Raw genomic sequence first — 27,412 nt, forward strand, 5'->3', positions numbered from 1 at the left:
GTACATGTTATTTATTTATTTTGTGTGGTAATATGCCTGAGCCTTCATTATAGTGAGAGCCATAACTTTGATAAATCACTTGGGCTCGGGGCCCTCACTGCTTTCACAGTATTAGAAAAAAACTAATTGAAATTCTCTTCCGCCGCCTCCTTCGTACTTTTTCTTTTCCCTGTCTTCCTCTCTGTTTTTTACCCTCTCTGTCTCTCTTGCTTTCTTCCAGTCTGTGTAGCGAGGCCCAAACAGCACCATGATTTTTTTTTTTCTCTTTTTTTGTGGAATGGGAGCCAAGAGGGGGGAAATGTCATCACTGATTTAATAGGCGTATTCTTGCTCTGAAACCCACAGCAGGCTCATGAACTGGCACACAAACACACACGGCACTCTGGGGAGTGTTAAGAATGCTGATAATGTCATCATAGGAATCTCCATAATGTACCACCGCTCTCCTCCAGGCTCCGGTTCAGCTGTCCTTTTTTTTTTTTTTTTTTTATTAGACATGGAGAGGAAGGGGGTAGTAGGATGGGATTTTAGGTTTAGGTTGATGGGATTTGGAGTTTGGAAAGTCGTGTCTATGGTCGGGGATTGAGGGTCCGTCTAGGCTGTTTGTCCGGGATCTCCCAGCTGCCACCGGATTGAAGCTTTAGTCGTTTTATTGTCCGTGATCCCCCTGCCGCTACTTCATTTGTTTCATTTGCATGGATCAAGCCTTCTCTCATGCCAAATCAGGTTGGGGTTTATTTTGCTGCCGCTCGAGCTGCCAGGAAAAGCTCTGACCAGAATCTACCCAATCTTTTTTTTGTTCCCAATACCGAGAAACGGCTACTGTGTGCGTGTCACTCTTTTTCTGCTTTTTCACTTTTCATCATGTTCCAACCACAAACATCATTGCATTTTTCTATGGATTTTAAGGAAGAGACCAACACAAAGTCATGCATGTGGAGTTTCAATTCTCTTTACTCAAACACCCACATATAAAATCCAGTGCAATCAGTTGCTTGCTGGAAGTCACCTATTTAGTAAGCAGAGTTCATGTTCTGACATGTCTTTGGGTGGCCAGATCATTACATGAAGATGATCCATCCTGAAATGTATAAACCAAGCTTACCTATTTAAAACAAATAAACCAAATGATAACTTACCTCCCTAACTAAAGATTAACAGAAGCAAACTAGGATTACAATAAAAAGCACTCCACCCTAACAAACTCCTTAATGTGGCATTCAGCTTTACAGGTGTTCACAGACAAAGGTGTGGCTGGTTGGGATGAGCAGAGGACCAATGACAGTCAAAAGGGAATATGTAGATATGAATAAGAATTAGCTGTGTATCTATGAATTTTCTGTTTATCCAAGAACTGCAAGAAGACAACCATTGTTAAAAGAACCTCATAAAAAGTTCACTTTCAGGTGAGACTAATAACACATCCACAATGTTATGATTGTGGATGTGTGAATATTGTAAAGGATATTCATGTTTTAGAATGACCTACTCAAAGTCTAAGCCTTAAGAGCCTGTTGTAGGACTTGAAATTTTGTTTCTGATTTGGCTGAATGAACCACGAGTTATTTTCCAAACATAAGGAACTCAGTTTTAGTTACCAGATATATAACCTGGTAAACACTTGCAATGATCATCAGTCGTAAAACTTAACAAACCATGAATGATTTTCAATCTGATTCCGTAGTTATTGCATCCAGAATACGTTAAATTCTGTGGTTGTAATGTAACAAATTATGAAGACGTCTAAAGGCACTGTAGCGTTGAAAGCATATAGTCTGTTTGTGTGAGGGGAGGTCTGCTTGTATAAGGCGATAGACTACATCGAGTCCTGTCAGCACAAAAAATTCCCTCTGCAAACATTCCTCTGACGTGTTGCGTGCAGGGGAGGAGGGCAGCGTCTTCCTGGCCTGCGTCCTGTGCCCAGAAAAGACACAGCCAGCGATCTCATACTCAAACATCACCAATTCACATTAAAGTCCTGTGCGTGCGTTGTTAATGAGGATGCGTTGACTGATTGGACCGCAGTAATTAGCGTGAGTGTTGGGACCTGGAAGGGTCTCCACCCAAGTGGGAGTGTGTCCCCCCTCCAGAGAGATATCGAGGCCGTTCCACGCACCATTACTTCTCACACATACACCACAGAAGCGGTCCCATCCAAATCTCGGATGCCTTGTGAGTCATCTCTCTGAGGAAGATGTAATGTTTCGACGCCAGTGTGAAGCAGGAGGAAGGGTGTTGGAGACACCGAGCCTTGCTGCCTAGAGATGCGCGCTGCAGAGGGAGGTGTGCTAATGCCAGCAACTTTCTGTTTCCTGCGCGGGGTGGTTCTCGAATGCCGAGTCGATCCACTGCGATACCCATCAACTCTGTCCTCTTTCTCCTTCTCCTCCTCCGCTTCCTGCTCATTTTTACTTCCACTTCCTGTCTTCTAGACACACACTTTTTCTGCATCAGAAAGCAGTTTCTGCTAAATAAACATAACATATGAGGACCTCAGTCTCTGTGCTTGGAGTTGGGTTGGTGGAAAATGGACTTTCAATGTAAACTCTTGCAAACAGTGCCTCCACATGGCTAATGGTGGAATTACATGTGTTTTTGTAGCAGTCGTTTCTGTGATCTTTGTGGTTTTAACTTAATTTGTTGAAACTGCTTGATTCAATAAAATTAAGAAACTGATCAAATTCAGAAAGGCTTTATTGATTCCAAGTGGAAATTAAAAGTTGTTGTGACTCATATAATTAAAGAGTTATTGTAGAAGGTGATGGCTGTGGCCAGGAGAGATATCTGTAGCGGTCTGTATTGCATTGAATTTGAAGAAGCCTCTGACTAAAGACACTTTGTCTAACACTTTGTTTATGAGGATGGTGAGGGTTGTTTATAAGTTTCCTGATTTTTAAGTAAAATCCTTCTTTTCTTCACTTTTCTGGTCAAGGTTACTTGTTTATATGATCAGAATCATCTAATCCTTACAGTCAGGAAAGTCTGGAATTTAATTTAAGGTTTTACATTTTCAGACTTTTTTCTTAAAACATTCTCTAAATGTTGCATCCATCTCTCCATTTCTGGATCTGTCAGTACACCCTTGTTGTCAGTCCGTCTGTTCATTTGTTCATCTACTTATCCTTTCCTCCTGGTTCTGTTCTCCTGTAGAAATCTCACCTTATTTATAAAATGCATTGAAAACTACTAGGAACTCTGAAGATTTGAGTTTGGAAAAACTTTAAACATTTCTCATAAAAGCTGTGTAGGCACCTTGAGCTGGATGTCTTTCACATCACTTTCAATGTTTTATGAAAATGAATTCTTACCTGTGCCTTCCCCCCTCCATCTTCCCTTCCTTTTTGTCACCAAACAGGAAGTTTTACTACATCACTCTGCTGAGGGACCCCGTGTCCCGCTACCTCAGCGAGTGGAGGCACGTGCAGCGGGGAGCCACGTGGAAAACCTCCCTGCACATGTGTGACGGCCGAACCCCGACGCCCGAGGAGCTGCCTTCCTGCTACGAAGGCTCCGACTGGTCGGGGTGCACGCTGCAGCAGTTCATGGACTGTCCGTACAACCTGGCCAACAACAGACAGGTACGCAGCAATTAGCTGATGTATGATGAAACAACGCAAGAAATAAGAAAATAAAAACAAACACGGTAAAGGCTAAGCTCTAAGAGGTGGGAGTTGTTGCATGATTTATGACCTGCTAGCCTGCACCTGCAGCTGGTTTCACTTGAAGATGACGACACAGGAAATGAGCTTTTTCAGGAAAATTGGATTATGTGTTGAATATTCTTAAAAAAGGAAATTTGATCTTTAATTTGAGTTTTTTCTTCTCTTTTCTGAAAAAAAGACTTGTGTAATGTATAAAAAAACACACTCTCACACACCTTGGCACAGTCAGACGTTTGCCCTCTGGCCATAAAAACAGCAAATTCACACCTTTTCTTTCCTCATGCCATTTCTGTCTCCCACCTCATTGTGTTTCCCAGCTTATCTCATCTGGACCTGAGGGGGGTTTATTAAGCCTCCTGTGACTATCCACACCATACACACGACGCACCTGCAGGCCAAGGTGTACCTGATGTTGTCAGCTGGACTTTTTCTCATTTTCCTGTTTTGCAATATGTACTAAACGCGCTAGATTTTGCAATGAAGAACGCTTTCTGGGGGACTTGAATTAAAGATATTGCATAATAGTAAAGTGGGGAAAAAAAGCACACATATTTTACAAGAAAAATATGAAAAGTGGGGAATGTGTATTCAGACCGCCATTACTCTGACACCTAAATGAAATCCAATGTTGCCTTCAGAAGATAACCTATTATAAAACAACATGTGTCTAATTTAAATTCTAAATACAGATGTTCGGAGAATGATTCAGAGAACAATAGTAAACAAACAGAAGCAAGACTACATAAGCTGTTCATCAGAAAACATCCACCTAAAATAACAGGCTGAGCAATGACGGTATCGATCAGAAGAGGCTCGTTGGGTCGCTGGAGGAGATGCAGAGATCCATCGCTCAGGTTGAAAAGCCTGTTTAACTTTTAGTCAAACACTGAAAAGGGAGTCGGAAGTCTTGTTCCTGCGTTGCTACAATCTATGTGGGGAACACAGTAAATCTGAAAAAGGAGCTCCTGTAGGTGAGAACAACATTTTTACAAAATGCCCCATTGGTAGTTTTGCTAAACTTACTAGTATAACTTCCAGTGTGGCTTTTGCATTTTGTTGGCCTTTTTGGGTGGCCGTACAATTTGGCTATCATGCAAAATATTATTTGAAAAATGTTTTTTAAAAATATCATTTGTATTTTGTCCTGTCACAATAACAAACTTTGCTGAAATTGTCCCAGGAGCTGTGATAAACTTTGATATTGTTGTTTTGAGACCATTTTCAAGTAGTATAAAGATAATGGCATAATAATGCAAGTACACCCTGTTAAAGCTCGATAAACCTTAATTCCTAATGAACATTTAACACTGGAACAGGAAGACATTTTAAATATACAAAATACATAAACAAAACAACTGAATCAACAAATAAAATGGATACTGAAGTCTCTGTAAACAATGTTTCCCTTCAAAAAAGGGGCTAGTTAAGACCGATGCAGCAAACTGAAGCAGTTTGTGATCCAGTCTTTGGTAGAGAGTGAAAGACACCAGAAAAACAGTCATGCAAATGGAAATGATCTAGCATGTTTTAAATTATTATGCAATTTAATGGGTTATTGTTTATTTGTGTCACTCTGAACGCACCCCTATTGTGAAACAGAGAGGTGGGATCATCATGCTGTGGGGATGCCTTTTTGCAGCAGCGATGAGGAAAGCTGGTCAGACGTGATAGAACTTATGGAGCCAAGTAAATGTTTTTAGGGTGAAAGTTCATCCATAAATCTGCTTCCCTGCCCACAGGTTCGCATGTTGGCCGACTTGAGCCTGGTCGGCTGCTACAACATGTCCACAGTTCCAGAGAAGAAGAGGGCCCAGCTGCTGCTAGAGTCGGCCAAGAAGAACCTGCGAGACATGGCCTTCTTCGGACTCACAGAGTACCAGAGGAAAACGCAGTTCCTCTTTGAACGAACCTTCAGGTTGCGCTTCATCAGGCCTTTCATGCAGTACAACAGCACCCGGGCTGCAGGGGTGGACTTGGACAACGCTACGGTCAGTGCCGCCAACACATTATCAATACCAACCGGCGTAAATACTCTCTCTGAACTATTTTCTGCCACATTTTATTTCCAAGGCAAGTCCAATTTATTTACCTCGTTTAATTACTGCGATTATAAGTCTGTTTGAGATTAAATCAGGTATTCCTTTCATTTGAGCTGCTCTTAAAGAAGAAAGTAAATATTCTCAGAAAAACATGAAAACATATCCTTGAAGAGGAGATGAATGCAGAAAAGTCTGAACGGGAAGACAGAATGTAAACACTGCGGTCGTGGATCGCTGTGAAACGGACTGAGATAACTTTAACTGTTTAAAATACATCAGCTTCAAACCAGTTCTTCATACTTTGATTGGCCCAGTGTGGGAGTTCTTAAGCTCAATTTCTCTGCAAAAAAAAAAAAAAAGAGAGAGAAAAAAAACCTACCTCCGGTACACTGCAGTGTGGTGATTTAAACATCAAACCGGGCTGCTCAGAAAGAATAAAATATGCACAGCTGCCAGACTCAAAAGGTGGACCAATGGTTTGCATAAAAAGGAGAAAAAGCTCATTGTAGTGGTTTGGAGTAGGGCATGTGGGGAGTCTGCATGTGGTATTTTTGTGTTAAAAATTGTTTTTAATATTAGCATTTCTATGAGACCTAATTTCAGAGCCCATTGTGTGAAACAGACAGCTCTCAAATAACTAGGCTGCAGATAAAAAAATAAAAAAATACAATATTTCCCCTTAACTCTTATGTGAAGCCATGAAAAGTGCACTCCTACCCATCATGAGTTCAAGGTCCATGCGAGGCTTGGCTGACTGAACCTAGTTTCTCGATGATTTGATTCCCTCTCACTGACGGATGAAGACTTTGACTCCTTAAAGCCATCTGGGTTCCATCAGCGTCCTTCATGCTGCAATCCAAAGCGCTAATTTCCAAACATGGACGCAACATGTCGCCTCCCTCTGTTTTCACACACATTGCTTGCAAATCACATCTTGCAGCTGATCAGAGGTTTCAAAGGGATTCTCTTAATTAAACACATTTCTCCCTCTGTATTTGATTTACACACGGCTGATGGCACATTCCAGTAAAGCCAGCTGCATCACACAAGCTAATGTGATCGTGTTTCTGTTGTTTTTACATTGCCAGTACAACCTTTTTGAGTTTCATCTTTCGCTATAGAGTTCTTGGCTGCAATTATGGCCAGTTTCCACTATCACATTTCCTGAATTACAAACCAGGATACCTGAAATCTCAGTGTTTCCTGTTAAAAGCAGCCTGTTTTTCACCACTTTATAGCTAATCCATTTCATCGGGTTGTTCTTGGGTCACTTTTCAACTCGAACATTTCATGGACCTCCAACTTGGTGACTGGAGGTAAACTGTGTTGCATTTCCTTTTTGCAGAAGTGATTGGTAAGATCATTTTCTGAATGTTAAATATTTTGAACCTGGAAACCGCAGTATTTCACTAATCCTTCAGAGGGCAACAGCAGTCTGCCTCTAATTGCCTTTCTGAGCACAGAATTGGAGACTCAACACTGACACTGTAATCATACTTAAATTTATACAAAAAAGACTTGAGACTTGGGTCAAAAGAATTGAATTCAGATCTTACGCGAACATGTTTGTCAAAGACTTCACTGGGTCTTTGGAACTAAAGGCTCAAATCATGAACCTAAGACAATAAACTTGATCGTTGACCTGGAGTTGTCCCTTACATTGTAGGAAGTTGATTTCAACTTGAACTTATTACTAATTGCTTAAGTCATAATTGGGACTGGAGACATGACTTGAACTTGCCCCTCAGTCTTGATACCTTACTTAGACTTAGCATTATAAGACTTTAGACCTTGTCCCTTAAGCACAACAGAAATGGAGCAAAATTACCTGAGCCTTGACTTGAAAATCTGCCTCAATGATTCACAACTCATTTTGCCCTTTAAATGGCCTGACTTGGTCTTGGGGTGAAAAAAAGACTTGGCTTGGTCTTGTCCCTCAAAGTCTTGGGACTTGCCAGTCCAAGACTCAAAGACTTCACTTGAACTTGCCTTTTGAACACTTCAGACTTAGGAATAAAAACTTGAGTCTGAGCTTGAGCCTACCCTTCCAGGACTCAGGTTTTGCCCCTCAAAGAAGGCCGAATCCTTCATTTGGAGTTGGTACTAAAGATTTTAGATTCTGTTTAGACATTTCCCTCAAATACTGTACAAATACTGATTGACTTGGATTTGCCACTCAAAGAGCTGAGATTTGTCTTGGACATGCCCCGTGGACTTGGAATAAGAAACATAAGAGTTGCCTTTTACTTTACTCTCAAAAAAGAATATAAGACCTTAAGATTTGCTTTGAATAACATGACTTGACGTCTCTGCGTGCCGGTCCCTTCTTTTTGAATACAAAGCAAGCCGAAATGTCAATTCCCAGCTCACTGACAGAGCCACTTTTTTCACAAAGTCTTGCTGAGAAGGAAATGAGTTCATGGGACACACATGTACGACTTTGTGTATCAGGGACAAACAGATGAAACATCTGGAGTTTAATGTTTGATGTCATTTCTGTCGGTTTTGAGCTTAGTTAGAGCTCGAATGTTTTTCTAAGCTTCTATACTCCAGCTTTTATTAATTTCTTATTAATTTTGAGGAGTTGTTTACACAGCCACCATTTATTTTGTGGGGGGGTTGTATTTGCTTAACTTCTACATTTTGATTCTTACTGTCTTGCTTGTGTTGTTGCATATTTATTTTCTAAGTAAAATAAAGGCTTAGGTTCATTTACATTCATGTAAATGAACCTTTAAGTCAACATGCATTTTGCAGGCTGCTCTTTTGCTAGAAAAGTTCCCATCGTGTAAGTATTCAACAGCCTAAACAAAGTAATAAAAAACTAATTGTTCAAAATGTTCTAAACAGAGAACTATCTTTTAAATTAGAATTTGAAGCAGAAATTACTCTTTGTGTTTCTTACTTCTTTCTAAGTTCCAGAAAACTTCATTTTTAGAGATATGTATTGCACCTTTTTAGGACCAGTCAAGTGTATTGGAATGTGTAAGAGACACATTTCAAAACATATAATTTTATTATATTTTAGTTTACATTGTCTCTGCTGTAAAATGCAGAATATCACAAGACATGAGCAGTAATAAATAATATAATAAACTAGTGAATTTAAACTGTCTTCTTCAGTTAATTTGTATTGTTTTTATCTCAAATGTGGTGCTGGAAATACTTGGAAACTTACCTTGGAAATGCTTGAAAAGTGCTTGGATTTTACTTTTGGGAGAAAAGTGTACAAACCTTGATTTCATCTTTTTTTTCTGGATTTTCTCTTCCACCTTTTAAGGTCGTGTCTTTCTGTGATCTGGCATTAAATGGCGACTTTGTCTCTCCTGTACAGGTGCAGCGCATAGAGGAGTTGAACGAGCTGGACATGGAGCTCTACGACTACGCCAGGGACCTGTTCCAGCAGCGCTACCAGTACACCCGGCAGCAGGAGCGGTGGCAGCAGCGCATCAAGAACCACATGCAACAGAGCCACCAGGGCCTTGGCCTGAGTGTCGGCCTGTGGCCCTCCCGCGGCCAAGCTAGCTCACAATCAACACTGGAGGAGGGGGACAGGGAGAGGGGCGAGAGGGAGGAGCGGGAGGATGGAGAGGAAGGGGGCAGAACGGAGGAGGCTGGCGCCAGGCTTCCCACTGAGGACTACATGAACCAGATCATCAAACGCTGGTAGCAACAGTACGAGAACAAACGACAGACATGCATACATAATGTGAAAGTCATGCTTACACACACATATACACACACACTGAGAGAGAGAGAGAGAGAGGTGCATCTGCGGAAAGCGCCGCCTCCTTCAAAGACCACAACCAAACGCAAGCTACCGCAGATCTGGGCCGCAAGACTCGCAGTCTTGGGGAGGGGGGGGGGTTGCTATAGCAACCGGAGACTGGTAGCTTACATCAACTGTCATTATTGAGGTTCGCCCAGTTGTTATCGGCGCCTGCTTGCCCTTTTGCCTCCCTGTCACATCTCCTCATTTCTTTGTCTCTGCCATCATCGTTACTTCCTGAGCGGAGGGAGAGCAGAACATTTTTAGAAGTTGCTGACAACGTCCCAGCTTCTCCTCCCGCGTCTCTCGCCCCCTCTGCGGCCCGGCAACGGGGAGAGGAGCACGAGGAAAGGAAAATCAGGTCTGTGAGATTCAAGCAATCCTTTGCGGATGCTCCTGTATCAAGAGAAACTGAAAAAGCTCCGAACAAGGGATAAAAAGTACGACAGCGTTAGAAACCGTATCAGGGAGCAGAAAAAAAAAAACTGCAGAAAGTTGTGTAATGAAAGCTCTGCGCTTGCATAAAGCACCCATTTCATCCATGAAGCATACATGTGTCCTGCTACAGTCTTCTTATTTTTAAGATGCTTTTATTTTTGTCTTGGTCCTTAAGCTTTGTTTAAAAGTAAAATTGTAATAACACTGAGACCAACTTTGCTGCCTAAAGAAAATTCCTTTTCGCTTTTTTTTTATTTTTTAATTGTTTTATATGTCAAAAAAAGGATTGGATTGATAAATAATGGACCATAGCCATTACTGAAGCCTTTGCTTCTTTTAGGAAAGGTGTCGCCAGTGTGTCTGATAAAGGTTCCCAAAGCTCCTGTCACTTTAACAAGTTCATTATTTTTGCCTTTTCTCTCTGTTTTTTTTTTTTTTCGCTTGGTGCATCTGAGTCCTGCAAAGAAAGACAGCCAATTACAGAACCGGATCTCACATAGGTGTGAAGAAACCAGTAGCAGCGGGGCGGGGGGGGCAGCAGCGAGTGAATGTGCTGTGGGTTGTTGCCAGGAACTGTGCAGCGCAAGCGGCAAGCGCTTTGGAAGCCTTAACTCGGACAAAAATGCTTGAAATGGGAGCTGGAGAGCTACCGGTCACCATGGCAATGTGAGCTCTTAATGTAGTGGGTGGCATTTTAGCTTCTCTTCCTCTTCTTCTCCTGTCTTTTCTTTTTTTTTATGTCTTGACTGCGTTGTAAAAGCAGCCATCTCATGCAAGCCTCTGTCCCACCTTCCTAAAGGGCAAACGTTGCCATGGTGACCTGCAGCTCGTCAGCGCAAAGAACGGACGGGGTGAGGTAGCAGTGCCTCTATGTACTTGGATCATAGTCAACATAATTATTGCCAGATATTAAGTCTGCATTGTACTACAGTAATTTCTTTGACTACTTGTGAGTTTGTGAGAGTGTGTGAGGGTGTGTGTAAATATAGTGTGTACAGGAAGCCAGACTGGTGTTTGCCTTTGTAAATAGTGAGAATGACCGACAGAGGATGTTTGTGAACGACTCGTTTCATGACCAATTACCTTGCCATTTCTATGTTTTTTGTTGACAGATCACTCATACAAGTCCTTTTCTTGTCTCCTTTCCATGTTTCGGTCGGAACCCACAACTGTAGCTTTACACTATTTCTACTTGTACAGTAAAATGACCAATCTGCACTTTTAATCCAGCTTTTGAACCTCAGCATATCCCCATTACTGTCAGTCCTGCACCCCTCCATGTGCAGACCTTACTGTGAAAATTAAAAAAAAATTTTAAAAATTCTCATATTTTTAAACCGTTTTGCAGCTGCTTGGTCATATCTTCAAAGGTACTTCCGCGGTCCCACAGGGCCCGGCTTGTTTACCTGTACGGATACGTGTCTGCGTGAGGTTGCGTTTCCACAGACTATTGGGCTGCATGTTGACACGCGGCCGGCAGCTGGTTTAGCCCCAGGTGTTCGTTTTATTGATCTCTGCGGGAAGGAGATGCTTGAGATATCTTCAAAAAATATTTGGAGACACATCTTATGTTATCCCCCCCCCCTACAAGGTTTGTGTAGGAAACCAATTTTAAGTGAATCATAGACTAAGGCATGAAGGTGATGGCTGCTGTGCCTTACAAAAGTAACTACAACTCTTGAACTAAAAACTTTTAAGTTTATTTTGAGGGGGACGTTATGTGATGGAGCAACACAAAGTAGAGCATAATTATGTAAAGAAAGAAAAGAGATAGGCATTAACTGCAAAAGCAAATATCTTAGTACATTGAGAAAAACAAACTTACAAATGACAGAAGGTTCTTTTAAGTCAAAAAATTAAATTAGTCAATAATTTCTTAACATTGAAGAAAAAGTGCTAGTTCCCCTAGCAGATTATTTTTATTTATACCAAGACATTTTTCCTATAAGTGAAATAATCTACCTGTACTAGTACTTTTTCATAAATATTAGGAAATTATTGACTTAATGAGCTTCTATATCCTGCTGAAAAGTTACTTGTAAGTTAGATTTGTCTTATTTCAAACATACTGAGATATTTGCATGACAAACTAGATTAAAAATACTTGGTAAGACTTTGTGTTTTGCAATGTTAAATTTCTTCCACTTGTATTCTGGCTGCTCCAATCTGGACTTGTTGAACCCATTACTCCTCCAATTCTCTTCAAATCAATACATATTTGCATATTTTTTCTTTCCTCCACACAGTGTTTCGATTTTGGTCTTTTCTGACCAGGCCAGCATTGCATACATGTGAACTGAGTCTGGCAGACCGGACGTTTTGTGACTTTCCTTCATCAATGGCTTTCTTCTGGCCAGATTTGTGGAGCACACAAGTAGTAGTTGTCCTGTCAGCAGACTATTTGCAGAAAGTGTCCTTTTCCTCTCACTTAATAATTGTGCATTACTTTGAATCGGTCTAGCGCATGAAATCCCCCACAGAAATGTTGAAGTTTGTTTGTAATATGACGAATATAAAAGTTTAAAGAGTGTGAAAACCTTTGCGAGCTGCTGTTCACTGACGGTTAATTTTGTGGGGGGGGTTTCCCGTGTTTTGCTAATGAGATACGCTTAGAGAACTGCTCGTGAAAAACAAAGTTGTGTGTTTATAGTGAAATAAATGTTCTCGACATGTTCGCTGCCTGTCTTTGTACATTCGTTTCACGTAAAGCAACAAATACTCTGTTATGTGTTGACTCCAAACGGTATTAAAATGAGTAATATGAGGGAAAACCGAGGGGAATGTTAAAGTATGCTGGAAAGAAGACGGGCTTTTTGCGCGTTGTTATTCAAACTGCATTTAGATGATGGATGCAGGTATCCTGCTTCCTTCGTCTTTGGAAAACATGATGCAGCCGGTTTTCTTTTAAAACCCGGACCGTTAATCTCGGCTAATCACCACAGAATCCTGCCTTGGTGGTGTGATCGGCTTGGTTTTAAATCAGGAATGATTCATCATGGGAAGGAGAGAAGAACCAGAGGGATCATGCAAAGTATTAGGACTCATCCATCGCCAGTTTGAACATTTTTGCACAGTTTTAAAGTAATGCAATAGGGAGAGAGAGAAACGGATATGGGAAGAGAGACCCTCACTTTTCATATCAGCTTCCCCGTCTTTGTCTTTCTTTTTTTTTTTTTTTTTTTGAACTGGAGACTTGAAAACGTCGCAGCTTCAGGCATTTTGCCCATAACTTCTAAATCAGAGCCGGGCTTGCATTGGTGTGTGTTTGGGCTCCAGTCCAACGTTTGTTGGTGTAGAGCAAAAAGGCAAAAACCCATTCTCCACGTATGGAGGTTTATTTTTGTTTTAAGCGTTCCAGTTTTGAGTGAATCAGGCTTGAATCAAATACTGCTTGTCTGAGTGAGTGCGTGTGTAAAAGGAAAAAAAACTTTTACTGACATCATTCCAGAGAAAAGGTATGCTCAAATATATTATTTTGTTATGTTTATCTGATGTCTTAACATTGTTTCCTTTGTGACAATAAAGCAAATCATCATCCTTCTCTTAAAGACGTGTTAAAGAAAGTGTGAAAGGGATTTGTTTTTGTGTTTTTTTTGTTTGTTTTTTTTAATTGGTGAGCAGTCGCTCTGCCTCCCTTATGTATGCATCTTTCTGGGTTTGTTTTCTTATGATTGCAAAACTGAATCATCCAACCACCAATTAAAATATTTCATTTTTACAGACCTGTGTTGTGTGTGTTTTTTTATAGATATGTAGATGTAGATATAAAATGCTAGTCATATTGCCAAAAATATTTGTGTTTTGTGAAGATATTTTTTGGGGGGGGGATGTATCTACTGACTTTTCAAAATAGCTTAAGTTCATTCGGCTGGGAAGGAGAGATTCTGTAAACGAAACATCGCCAGTTATATTGTTTATTGTGGTAAATATTAGTCATCTCATTGATTATCGCAACGATCTTTACAGCATACAAAAGACAAGTTTTAGTTTGAACTAAGAGTTTTACTATTGAAACTGTTTTAACTGCTGGTTTCAAATATAAATGCTCAGTAAACATGCACTTATTATGGACAGTACTGTTGCACTATTGAATGATATTTATTTTAGAGCGGCGTTTGTTTTTTGAGCTTTTCACTGTAGACAGCGATACATTTACAGGTGAACAGGCTGAGCAATAAAAACGTTTTATCCATATAAATATTGTAATTACAGCTATAAGTTCGTATTACCCTTTCCTACTGTGAACATCTATTTTGAAGTCTTGTATGTGGTGTTTGGTGCAGAGGTGAGTAGTAGCAAGTTACATTTACCTGAGTAGCTTTCGGATTAATGCTCATCTTACTCCACCTGTAAGTTTAGGGAAACGCTGATGGGATATTAATTGTGTCAAACTCCTTCCAATTTCAGATGATTAATTTGTCTCAAGGGTATCAGAGTAAAGCAAGCTAAATTACCAAATTTGTATAGATTTTAATTGGTAAGGAGATTAAAACCCACTTGTTTTACTTCCACTATGAATCAGTCAATCCCCGTAAAAAAATTAAGTTTATGATTTTATTATAACACGTCAAAAAAGATCAAGAGGTTAGAATAATTTTGTAATGAATGATTTTCTCTGATCTCCTTAGAATATTTGATGGAAATGACAATGAAACACAGAATAGACAAAGACGTCTGTATTAAAAGCCCCACTCTGTGATTGTTGTGACAGCCCGTTCAGGAGTTTCACCCCTTGGGTTTCTACGAATTTCCACTCTCGGACCAAAATGTTGCTGGGGGGGCATTTCTGCCACCCGCCGAAGACCGGCCACAGGACCATGACCCCAGAAAGCAGCTCGTTCCCATTTTTAATGACGGCCGGAGTCCTGTCAAAAGTGATCTACGGCCTAATTCGGCCTGCCGATGCACCTTGACTGCTGAACACTCTGGCACGCTCACAAATATTCCTCCTTCCTCTGCTGTGGCAGGTAAAGGATTGACAACAACACGCTGGGGGGCGAATTTAATCCCCTGTCCTTGGATGCGATGGAGCAAGGTGCAGGCATCTCTCTCCCCCCCTCCCATTTCCTCACTTCACCTCATCAAACACCAGCAGCTTCAACTCTGACCCCTGGTGGGGGTGGGATGATGATTTACATGGACAGTGACAGTAAGATGAAGTGGAAAGAAGATCAGGAATGTGAGGTGATTTGTAATCCAAGAGGGTCTTTATAGAACAATATTTTTTGCATCTTGTATATAAAACAGAATGAAAGGAAAGAGTGGTGCAGTTTCCCTTACTGAATGTGACTGTTTAATCCTCCCCATAGCGCTGGATCATTGTCATTTCAAGTGCAGCTGGGCTAAACAAACAATAGTGGCTCGGCTACCGCAGAAGGATGGACATGTGCACTCCTGCTAGCTTTTGTGAGAAAGCGCTAACTTGTTCCTGCAGGGAAAGGGAAAAGAGGGGGGGCTGGAATCCTTCTAGGGGTGATTATACAGGCTTTGGCTGCTGTCCATCATCAGGGGGTTAAACTGGCTGAAGCTCCTCTGTGTGGTTCCCATACTCGTTTCATCCAAACAAAGGAACCCCACCGTTATTATTGCTTATTTCCAACATGGAGTTCTGCTGATAGGGTCACATTAAGTGCCTTCCATGCATGCATCAGAGATCGGCTATTGTTGTGCCGGAGGATTGCCCTCGTTGGCGTCGCCGCCGATCATGATAGAGACTTAAGCCCTTTTTTGTTTCTGGTTGAGTCATTTCCAACAGATGTCATGGCTTAGCCTTAGACTTTCATAGTCATGTATACGATGTGGATAAATTTCCATACACAAGTAATCTGCAGAGATTCAGCTCACGGTTTTGTCATTTTGTAAATGCAATGGGCAGCAAGAGAGATCAGAGCACTGTCAGGGTGCAGGTTTTTCCATCTGCAATGCAATAAATATGATTAAACTGAACATCTGGTGCTTTTATCTTGTCTTCCACTCTGGCTCTGGCTTATCTTTCAGGGCAACAGCAAATCATCTCGGGTGACAATATAGTTGAACTACAGAATAAAACCTCTCAGGCAGCAGTTTGCAGCAATCTACAGAATCCCCCAATCACATTAAGGTCTAAAACATATGCTTGTTACATTTGAGTGTGTGCCAATATATGGAGTTTTAAGCTGGGAGCTCATGAAAAGCAGATCTGCAGAAGCATAGACAAAAAAATATGATGATGTTTTGGAAATGTAGTTCACCTTTAAACTACAGCTGAGGGCTAAACACAAAAATCCCGTTAAATGAGATGTACAAAGTATTCATAATCCTGTAGATTTCAGACTTTTGTGTTATAGCTGCAAAATGTAGTCAATTTTATTAGGATCCTATGTGACAGATCACCTGAAAGTGCTGCATAGTTGTGAAGAGGAAATACATCGTTTCCTGAACAAGGATATTTTTGTCTATTCTTTGCAAAATAGCTCAACCTCAAATTGAATTGAAGGCATCTGTGAACATGTTGTAGGTTTAGCTTTCAATTAGGTATAAGTCTGGGCTTTGACTGGGCCATTCTAAACACATGAACACGCTTTGATTTAAACTGTTTTAGGTCATCTTACTGAAAGGACATGATGCTGTCACAATTATGTTTTACTCCAGGGATGATGTCTTTAATGTGATGTTTAGTAACTTTAATGACCTGTCTGCTGTGTTTTAGCAGCATTTTCATGATGCTATTTTTCTCTGTTTTTGAACAAACCTCTAAGGCCTTCGAATGTATTTATGCTAGAATTAAATAGCGAAAACAAGGATCCTGTTTTAATAAACTAGGCAACTACTGATTCCCACAGTTTGGCTCTGACCCAGACATTGGGAAGCACTGGTCTAATTGAAAAAGTGTGTGGTTATTTACGTGCTCAAAACCGCAATCGGCCTTTTCTGCAGCTGTATTTAAGACTGGAGAGCAGTGCAGCTCCGAGTTCGGCTGCTGTAATGTGGTGAATTAGCTTCATGTTAGAGACCCCGGCTGACCCCCATTATACAGTCAGGGACACATTTAATTAGCAGCAGCTCACGTGAAACGACAAAATGTATTAATATTAATGGAGGTTTAATTGAGGTCGCTTTGGTCCCCCGTCGAGGCTTTCAACCTCTAAAATGGCTGACGTGTGATAGCGCGAGCAGAGGGAGCCCACAGTCCAGGCTCGCCATTTCGTATGTGACCCCGGAGAAGATGACAACCATCTCCCATAATTCATCTGAAGATGTCACCTTCCTGACAAATGAACAGGCGCCATGGGCAGTGTGTGTGTGTGTGTGTGTGTGTGTGTGTGTGTGTGTGTGTGTGTGTGTGAGGGTGCTGCAGGCTCAGTTTAGTTATACTTGTGAGGACTTACTGTGATGATTTGGCCCGTCCCCGTAGGGACGCAGCTGACTTTCAAGTTAGTTTACTGTGTGTGTTCAAGCATCTATATGTGGGCTATCCACATGTTCATGTCAAAATGAAGGTCATGCCCAGCAGGATAATTAATGTCGCTGCTTTTTTATATAATTTTAAGTCAAACTTTGGAACTGCTCCCTCTGGAGGATCAACTGTCCAATTTAATTTAGGCTACTGAGCAAGTAAATGAAAAAGCAATAGCCATGTCTTTGCACCCTGGGACACAGTCTCCAAACCTTTCTTCTTTTTTTTCAATACAATGCAACAGGTTGGCAGGGGGCCTGTCGTATGTCACCAATCTCCCCCAGAGGGACTGTCTGCAGAACATGTTGAGCAGACTTTAGGAAAAGATGAACAAGAAGATCACAAGTGTTTTTTTGTAAAATGATCTGGATTAATTTTCAGTTTTAAGCCACCTACAAAGCTATTGCTACCTTTAACTCTGGGTATTCTCTTCTTTCTCCCTCATGGAAAGTAATCCTGGCCCAGCACTTTGTTTAGCAGGCTTTCTCTTTTGGATGCCATGAGAGAACCAAGGAATGCACAGGGAGAACATGCAAACTCCATGCAGAAAGACTTCAGGCTAGGATTCAAACCCAGGACCTTTTTGCAGCAAGGCAGCAGTGCAACTGCATATATTCCACATTGGTAGACTTATAGTTAGACATAAGTCACTTTAACTCTTTATTTAGGTCGAATACCTAAATCATCATGCTCGTACCCCGTCATTGTTGCATCCAGTCAATCCAGGGTTGGATGGATCCGTACATATTTAGACCAGGAAAGCCTGGGTGAGAAAAATCAATTGGATTGTTTTTGACCCAGCAGTTTTTAGAGTGTAGTCAGAGAGCAGAGAGGCATCAGCTTATTGAAAGTAAAGTGAACCATGAGACAGCTAATTTCCGCTGTTTGTGCTTCAGAACATACAGACTAAGAAACAATTTATCTAAATCAGTATAGGGTAAGATTGTGGGACTTTCTTTTCCTTTCAAATGTCAATTGTTTGACTTTTGGCATTTAAAGGTCAAATATTAAAAGTATGAGAATTAAATGTATCTTTATAATGAGGTTCTTAACGAGGTTTTATTCCACTAACCGCGACCAAGAAACTAGATTTAAAAAAAAAAAACTCACTTTAAGAAATAAACATTGACATAGTATTGATTGAAGCTTTATAAATTAACTTCAGTACCACAATATGTATAAAAATATAACACAAAAATACAAAAGCAAAAATGTCTTTAAAACATAAAAAAATCAACATGCTGTTTGATTTTACAAACGGCATGTTGTACTACAGTACGTAGTACTACATACTACATACATACTACAGTATGTATGTAGTTTTATATACCACAGAGACTTTCAAAATGTAGAGATATATTGAGTCCCATTCATTTATGTTAATGAAATACAAATATAAATATGAATATTTAATTTTTCTTCCTCTTTTTAAATAAAAGTGTTTGATTTTTGTTAGTGAATATTACTGATATACTTTAAGAAAGGTCATTTTTAAAATAAAAATAAACATGCTTGCTTATTGCTGCTTCTAGTCTTTTCATTCTGAGCAGGCAAAGTTTTAGTCACCTAATCCGGATGTGAGGACCCACCCTCAGCGGATCATGGAAACAGGAAGCTACAGAGCCGGCTTCGGTGAGGATAAATCAATGGTTTTAAGCGCTCTGCAGCTAAATGTGACTCTATTTAAGGCTTGTTTTATGCTCTCATAGAGAAGGTGACCAAACGTGTTTTCACAGAAACAGAAAAATATGGTTTTCCTTTTATGTAGGAGGAGTTAATATTGTTGGCTGTCCGTTTACAACCCAGCAGCAGGCTGGGTTAACTCATTGAGATTTCCTTTCACTCTAGTAGTTATTGCTACACTTGCCTTTCAAACGTCCAGTGTTGTACAATCTTAATAAGTAGCTTGCTAAATGCAGCAATTAGTTAGCTATTAGTTCTAACGTAACATCTTTTAGGATCTTGATGATGTTGAAGCTGTGTGCTTATTGGACAGAGCAGCCACGCTGAAGGTGCTTATTGGACGGAGTTCAGGAAGCCTTTTATTTACTTACGCCATATCCCTGCAGGTGCATGACATCTTATTCTGCTGATATCTGTCAAAAATGAGTCGTAAACTAGTTATTAACTGGATACAATTCACTTATATTCCTGCCTTCTAAGCAGCTGCCTTACCTTCGTCTTCTGTTTTATAAATCGTCTTTAAGTGAAGTGTTTGGTCTAATGTCCTCTGCTTGCTGCTGGTTTCAACTGTACTGTAAATTATTAATAGATTCAGGTATTTCCATTATAATTTTTTTTTTATATTAAGCATAAATTCTTGTGCATGTTACTTCATAAATATTTGCCTCATTAGAAATCAGCTCAGACTCAGACTGGCCTGTGCAACAGATAAGTGCACTAAGTTATTCTAATTTATTGTGCAAAACATACATGAACATCTGCAATCTCATTGTAGAAGTAGTGATAAAAGCTTGGTGTGTGTTTGTATTCGACCTCCTTTACTGTGATTCTTTTGCACATCTGTATTGTGGGAAAATTAATATACCGACTGCTCTTGCTGCACCACATGCTTGAGGTTTAATAGGAACCTGTGGTACAATAAAGGAGAGAAGTGTATTATCTCAATGTTATAAGACTACAGAAGACTGGTAAAATCTAGTGGAGCTTAGATTATTGGTTTTTTGTGACCTGTTGAAAGATTCACTTGAAACTGATTGTACTTTATCACTTGCTGTCACTTCTGTAGATTGCAGCAAATTAGGCCACTTTACTGTTCGGTGAGTCCAGTCACATTACTTGGTGAGGTTCCACAATATTAAAAAGATTTTTGCTAAACAACACTTTAGTGGCATAAAGTAGAGTAATCCGACATGTTTTACATCCTGTGCCAGTGAGGGCTTTTGAAACTTTTTGATTTTGGTGATAATAGAAGCTCAGCCTTTAAAAAAACGTCTGGAAAATCACAATGTTGTAATTGGTTGTCATTAACCAAACTTCTTTCTGACGTTTTCAATCTTTATCCGTTATGCAGTGTTTCCACCAGATGTTCAGACTTAGTATGTCAACCACTAAGGATATGCATTTGGTGTTTGCATTAAGGGAAAGTCCATCCAACCCTTCAAATGTATTATTGATATGCATAAAATATAGTATCCTACTAAATATTACATTCAAGCACTCCTTTGCATTTTCCATATTGCACTCACTGATACGACAATAACTAGTTTTAGCAACACTCATAAATTTTTATAGGGGTAAAGTTGTTTTGGATTCAATGTCCCTTTTAACCGAGTAGCTATTGATTTTAGATAAAGTTGAAGGAATTTGAGATCCTCAGCGGTTGTTATTCTATTTATGTTTGTAGAATAAAGCAGCAAATGTCTCCACAGCCTGATGCTGAAACCATCGTGCCTGCGAAGTTGGATTTTTGGAGCATAACTCCTCCAAACATTCATCTACTCACTGTGATCCAACAGTTCAAATTGTAGTTGAAAGTCAGTTTTTAAATCCATTTTAAATAAGGATCTGGGGGTGTGCTGTGGTGGCGTAGGGGATTAGCACGCCCCACGTTTGGAGGCCTTAGTCCTTGACGCGGACGTCGCGGGTTCGACTCCCGGTCCCTGTGACCTCTCCTCGCCCTCTTTCCTGTCTGCCTACTGTCGCAAAAAATACGAGCCAATAGCGCCGCAAAAACTCTTCGGAGAAAAAAATGGAAAAAAAATAAAGATCTGAGCGTTTGTCACCACTTCTGTTTATTGTCTCTGTTCAGGTACAGGCAGGAGGATGTGGCTCCTGTGTGTCCTGCTCGTGTCTCTGCTGTATCTTGTTTCCAGTGCGGCAGACTCGAAGGCCATCACCACCACCCTTGCAACCAAATGGGCTGATACTCCGCTGCTGCTGGAAGCCAGGTACCACACCACATTGCTGTAGCAGATTTGTTACTATGTTGTACGAACTTCGCACATAGGTGGGTCAGCATCTGTCCTCTGTTGCCCCTGAGTTTAATCTGCTTGCTTATAAAAATAGCAACATAAACGATTAAGTTGTATACAGTGATGAGAGAAAGTGTTTTTCTCGTTTGTGTTTGTCAAGCGCGAATATTTCAGCTCAACAAATTTAAGTATTAGAAAAAAATTAGACACACAAAATTCTGAGTTTAAATATAGGCGTTCATTATGGAAAAATCCAAAACTACATGTCCCGCTGTGTCATATCTTTAGAAAGTTGTGTTCAGTATCTTTAGACATACTCAGAGTTTCTTACTGCCACACCTGCTCTCAACCAAGAAAACACTTAAGGACCAACCTGATACAGCAAGATCAACATGGAAATTTAGGAACAATTAGCAAAAACATGCAACAGTGGGGAATCTTCTCAGGAGTGGCCGACCAACAAAAATGACTCGTCCGAAAGGTCACAAAAGACCTTAGAGCAACATCCGAAGAACGTCAGAGCTCATTTGCCTCAGTTAAGGTTAGCGGTCATGACCACCACAAGAAAGCGACAAAGGTGGCCTGCGTGGCGCAGTTCCAACACAAAAAAGATACATCCTTAGCTCAGTTTTCCCAGAAAACATCTTGATGATACCCTAGACGTTTGGGAAAATGCTGATGAGACTAAAATGTAATTTAACCACTGCTTTTTTTATTTATTTGTATTATCAGTGTCTAATATATACATATATTTGATTGATGAGCTGAAGCACCTATGTTTCACATGTAGAAAAATAATAAATTATAAAGGGAGCAACACTTTTTTCTCACCACTGTTTATGGCTGCATCATAAAAATGTCACTTATTGTTTTTGCTTCTTCTTCTTCAGTGAGTTTCTGGCAGAGGAGAGCCAGGACAAGTTCTGGGACTTTGTTGAGGCCAATCAAAACATCGAGGGAGAGCATGATGGTAATGTAAAACTGCTGCAGACTCTTCAGACCATTTTCACTTTCAATTTCTGTTCTGAGAGCTTCTGAATTTCTGATGGAGCTGCTGTATCTCGACAATAATTGTGGTGTATTCGGCCGAGTACTTAAAGGACCCAGAACCCATCTCTGTTAGCAACAGCTGGGTCACAGCTACTGCGACAGGAGAGAAGTGGTGATGTGGTTTAATTTTAAAGTGAAAAGACGACTTGGCACATTGTTAGCTGCTATAGAATGCCTTATGTATAGATTGATATTTTCTGAACTATTCCAGATTTTGTCACACTCAAACACGTGTGTCAATGTCATTTCTTGGGGTTTTATTTGATAGATCATCACAATGTAGAGCATGTGATAGGGAAGAAAACTGATGCATTGTTTTATTTTTGAAAGAGTGAAAAAATCCTTACAGTGGTGTGATTAACACAATGAAAGACGCAACTTTAAGGGAACAGACTCACTTGGAAAAGTTTGGCCTGAACCAGTGGTTTGTTTTCTACTCATGCTCTCATCAGCTGTTCCTCTTAAACATCTTCTTTATCCCCACTGACAAATGGCATCCCCAATGCATGCTGGGAGTTTCACTGTGAGGAAGATTTTTAAGGCGATATCATTGTTAGTTTTTCATCTTATGCAGTTCTTCACATGCCAAAAGCCAAAAACTCAAATTCTGCTACGTTTGCTGAGTGCCCTGCATGATTTGTGACAAACTGCAAGTGGGATTTTTATGTCTTTCTATCAGGAAAGACTTTCTTCTTCAATGAAAGCCCAATTTGAGATAGTGTGACTAATAGTTGACTACGGCTACAACTAGTGATTATTTTAGTGATCAAATATTATATAGATTATTCTGATGAATTATAGGATTAAAAATTGGCACATTCTGCAGCTTTTTCATTTAACCTCTCAAGCCTTTCTTATGCAATGTTAGAAATACATTAAAGATGCAGATAAACAAATAAGTCGATTCCTTCGCTAAATCAAAAAACAAGCATTTTATCCCCTAAAATGCAATAACGTAACATTCTTTTAAGGAACATTGGATCATTTGTAGCAATGAATGCATCTGCAGATAAAAATTACTTCTGACATCAACATGTGAAAAGCTCAGCATTTTCTGCTGGACTTAGCATCAGTACAGAGCAGGGCTGATCTGATGATTATTTTTCTTGGATTAACTGATTGATAATTGGATAGAAAATGTGCTTAATAGGAGTTTGTATTTATTTATTTGTTTTGCATAATTTGAACTAGATAAAGCTAAAACTATCCTAACTGAGGAGTTCTGGGTAGAACATATAATTTTTTTTAAATCTTGAATGCAAAGTGTATATATTTTTTGTACAGTTTTTGGCTTAATTACTGCTTTCAGGGTGTTGCTCTTTCAGCAGATGGCCTTTTGTATAGTCTGTTGACTCTAGTTAACGAATAATCGATTACTGAGTTAGTCGATTATTTCAATAACAGATTCATCCCCATTAACTCTATTAATTGTTTCAGCGGTACTGTTTCCAAGTTCTTCCACCAGACCAGCCACTCTGGAGGCAGCTCCTCCAGAGTGGCTATGGGCAATGAGCCTTCCTGCCTCTTGTCTTTTTTTTTTTTTGCTTTCTGTATACATTGTTTTGGACACCATGACATTTTTAATAAAATCCCCTGGTGTTAGGGTTTTTAAATGAGGCACTGGATGATAAATGAATAGTAATGTCAGACTTTACTCTGATCACCTGTCAAATTGTTGTATGTTTTATTTTTTTCCCCACAGACACAGACCAAGCTTACTATGAGCTGATTGTGAAGAAAGCCAGTGCTCTGCTGAGCTCCGTCCAGCTGAACATGCTGAAGTTCGCCCTCTCTCTGAGAGCGTACTCTGCCACAGTTCACTCCTTCCAGCAGGTAACAGGAGGAGCTGCTGTTGTCTTAACCTGCTTGCCTATTAGAGAAGTCAGTATTTGTCATTGTTTTTTTTTCTTATTAGATTGCGTCCACTGAGCATCCTCCCTCTGGCTGCTCAGCTTTCATCAGCATCCATGGAGAGAAGTCCTGTGCTCCAGAAAGCTTGGCAACGCTGTTGAAAACTGCAACGGAAAGGTAATGACAGATCTTTATGTATAAAAGTACACACAGTAGTCTTTGAATCAGTAACATACTGACTAGTCAGGTGATGTTATTATCCTCGTTGCAGACCGAAGCCATACCTTTTCAAAGGTGATCATAGATACCCAGGATCAAATCCAGACACGCCTGTGATCATCCTCTACGCTGAGCTCGGGACGCCAGATTTCCAGAGGTTCCACCAAGTCCTAACATCCAAAGTCAACGAAGGGTCGGCAGCTTACGTGCTTCGTCACTACGTGGCTGTAGGTGTTCACACACACAAGCATTGTTACTCTACTTTTAATATTATAGTAGCTAAATTAAAATTGGTTTATCCACTTACTCAAGTTCCCCAACAAACAATTTGTGCTCTTTTTAAAAAAATGTCCTGTAGTCACCCCACAGAAACGTCCCTGAACTATATTCAAGTGCGGTACGAATATGTGAAACAGTGGATGCAACTTGTAGTGTTAAAAATGGGTGCTGAGTGGGTAATACAACTAGAGAATCACTTCATAAAGCAGGCCGTTTACTATTTATCCCCACTGCTCCAGCAGACTATACCAGATGTCCACGTTTGTGAACATATGGCAAAATAATGATTTTAGTGCACTTGTTCTCTCAGTTTTCCTTATTTGACAAAAAAACTTGTGGAGTTTAACCAGGCTTCTCATTTACACCTGGGATGAAGTGTTTCTCCAGTTTTTCATGCCAAGTTGAACTTGGATTTCCTCCTTTCTCACATGCAAATACAGCTGATCCATTTATTTCTCCCCCTGATTATGCTAAATTATTCTCACCATCTGTTTGATCTGCATCGAGTCTTTATGCTTAACTAAAAAAGGCCAATTCAGTACCAGTTATTGGACAATCAATGTCTTCGGTAACAGCTTGTTATCTGTCCTTTAAATCTATCCCTGAAGTCACAGAGTGTTTGTCTTTGTAAAGGAAATCAGATGAAATGTTCAACAGGTGAGAGAACTATAGTGAAGCTGATGGAGCCTTTTGGAAAGACAAAAACTGGGTCACATAAGTCACCTGGGTGTTTGCATTTGCAACATGAGGTACAGCCAGGCTTCCTACACAGCCTGTGAACGTCTGGAGTTTTATTTAATTAGTTTGAAAATTTTGATAAGTGCCCAAAAAATGAGAAGCAGAGAATAGACAAATGCTGACTTTACCTTAAGGCTGTCAATGTTAACCCCTTAAAGCATGCAATTAATCTAAAACGTTTAACGCGTTAATATTACATAATCCAGATTAATCACATGATCTATTTTGACCTAAACACCGCTCTCTCGAAGAGTTTTACTCCATTCAAAGCAGCTTCACTTTCTTGTACAGTAATCCTGTCAGATACTGTCAAATAAAGTTCACTAGTGCCAAATAAATTCGTAAAAAACAAAACACTGCGATGGACATTTAGATAAAACCAAGGTGGTATGTAGCCTACTTACTGCAACAGTGACTTATCCTTCCAGTGAAGCACAACCAGTTTGGAGTCAACATGTCTCGATTACGTTTGAAACAAAATTACTTCTTTTAAAATTTACTGTATATGAACAACTGAGGTGTTTGGTTTGAGACAATAAAAAATTTTTGAAAATGTGCATTTTAACATTTTAAGCTTACAAAGTGAAGCACAGTGATTAATCGCTAGTGTGTGGTTAATCTGACAACATTTTTTGATTGATTGACAGCACTACTTTATATGGACTTTATTCCATATTCTGCTGGACATACATCCCTACCTATAGCTGTATATTCACCTGCCAATCTTTCTGTTGTTGGCTCGTCTGTCTGTCCATATATTAAGCTTTGAGAATTTGAGAAATATTTTCCTTAGTAAGCAGTATTTGTACTAACACAAGTACTGAGTTTTGACAGGAAGAAGTGCGGGGACACGGGACAAGGACAATACTGTAACTCCCTGAAATAAGTTTTCTTACTTTGTACTAACATCTCTTCCTTTCCTTCCAGAAACCTAATGAAAACAAAGTGTATCTGTCAGGGTACGGAGTAGAGCTGGCTATTAAAAGCCAGGAGTACAAGGCAAAGGATGACACACAAGTTCAAGGTTTGTACTCTCTAAGGAATTTATTTACAATAAACAGACTCATGCTGCTGGTGTAACCACTGAGGAGTCCTGACATGAATATCTAGTTAATTGATTTTGCTTTCAGGGGCGGAGGTGAATGCTACAGTGATTGGCGAGAACGATCCAGTGGATGAGGTCCAGGGATTCCTTTTTGGCAAACTGAAGTGAGTGTCTCTATGTTGAGCTGTGATAAATTTTCACAAGCTTGGTCTGGTTCCAACAGCATTAACTCCAGCCAAGCTCTTTTTTTTCCTTCTCCTCGCTCTTTTTATACTCCAAACTTAATTCCCTTGAACCACTGACCATATCTCTGCTCAGCTAACCTGCAAATAACTAAATCAATCTGTGGTTCCAAGCACTCTTTCTCTTAATTAGAAGTTCAGTTCTACTTTGTAGCTGCATTTTCCTAGACTGTCTCTCTCTCTCTCGCTCCCTTGCCAGGACTCTCTATCCAGAGCTCAAGGAACAGCTGAAGGAGTTGAGGAAGCACTTAGTAGAAAGCACCAATGAAATGGCACCGCTAAAGGTCTGGCAAATGCAAGGTGGGTGTCCTCTTTCTTTAACCCATCAGCAGATAATTTTTTTTTCTCTGCTGTTTCCTCCTGAATGAATGGCTGTGTAAGCACAAACACAGGAAACATTTGTCATGTTATGAATAAATATCCAGCTGGCTAAAACAAACATCAGAGGTGGTAGAGCAGCCATATTGACTGACTGACAAATGTTACGCTGAGGGTATGTAATCTCACAACTAAGACCGATAAGCTACTCTACTCACCCTTAAGCCATAAATCGTACAAGTAAGTAAAGGTTATTTAAACTGTAAATATCTTTACTTTGAAAAAAGTAATATTGTAAACCACATGACCTTAAAATGTTCTTAGTTTGTACTAAGAGTGCACCACTGCATAATAATCTAGTAGAATATATATGCCTTTCATTCATTCATTGT

General features: G+C 40.0%; 2 protein-coding genes across 3 annotated transcripts in view; both read left to right on the forward strand.

Annotated features, from left to right (window-relative positions):
* hs6st1a (heparan sulfate 6-O-sulfotransferase 1a) overlaps positions 1–11,220 on the forward strand; it is a 65,492-nt gene extending 54,272 nt beyond the window's left edge. The window contains exons 2-4 of the mRNA XM_028000680.1: positions 3,356–3,578; positions 5,402–5,650; positions 9,036–11,220. Of these exons, the coding sequence (XP_027856481.1) occupies positions 3,356–3,578; positions 5,402–5,650; positions 9,036–9,371 (808 nt within the window). The 3' untranslated portion in view covers positions 9,372–11,220. The remainder of the gene's footprint in view (positions 1–3,355; positions 3,579–5,401; positions 5,651–9,035) is intronic.
* A 7,661-nt stretch (positions 11,221–18,881) lies between these two features.
* Positions 18,882–27,412, forward strand: part of uggt1 (UDP-glucose glycoprotein glucosyltransferase 1) — a 31,887-nt gene continuing 23,356 nt past the window's right edge. For both annotated transcript variants that reach the window (XM_028000210.1, XM_028000211.1), the window contains exons 1-9: positions 18,882–18,975; positions 21,116–21,254; positions 22,169–22,248; positions 24,031–24,161; positions 24,244–24,356; positions 24,451–24,625; positions 26,343–26,439; positions 26,546–26,624; positions 26,902–27,002. In XM_028000210.1, the coding sequence (XP_027856011.1) occupies positions 18,945–18,975; positions 21,116–21,254; positions 22,169–22,248; positions 24,031–24,161; positions 24,244–24,356; positions 24,451–24,625; positions 26,343–26,439; positions 26,546–26,624; positions 26,902–27,002 (946 nt within the window). In that variant the 5' untranslated portion in view covers positions 18,882–18,944. The remainder of the gene's footprint in view (positions 18,976–21,115; positions 21,255–22,168; positions 22,249–24,030; positions 24,162–24,243; positions 24,357–24,450; positions 24,626–26,342; positions 26,440–26,545; positions 26,625–26,901; positions 27,003–27,412) is intronic.

The sequence above is a fragment of the Xiphophorus couchianus genome, chromosome 19 (assembly GCF_001444195.1).
Source record: "Xiphophorus couchianus chromosome 19, X_couchianus-1.0, whole genome shotgun sequence".
In the NCBI taxonomy this organism is placed as follows: domain Eukaryota; kingdom Metazoa; phylum Chordata; class Actinopteri; order Cyprinodontiformes; family Poeciliidae; genus Xiphophorus; species Xiphophorus couchianus.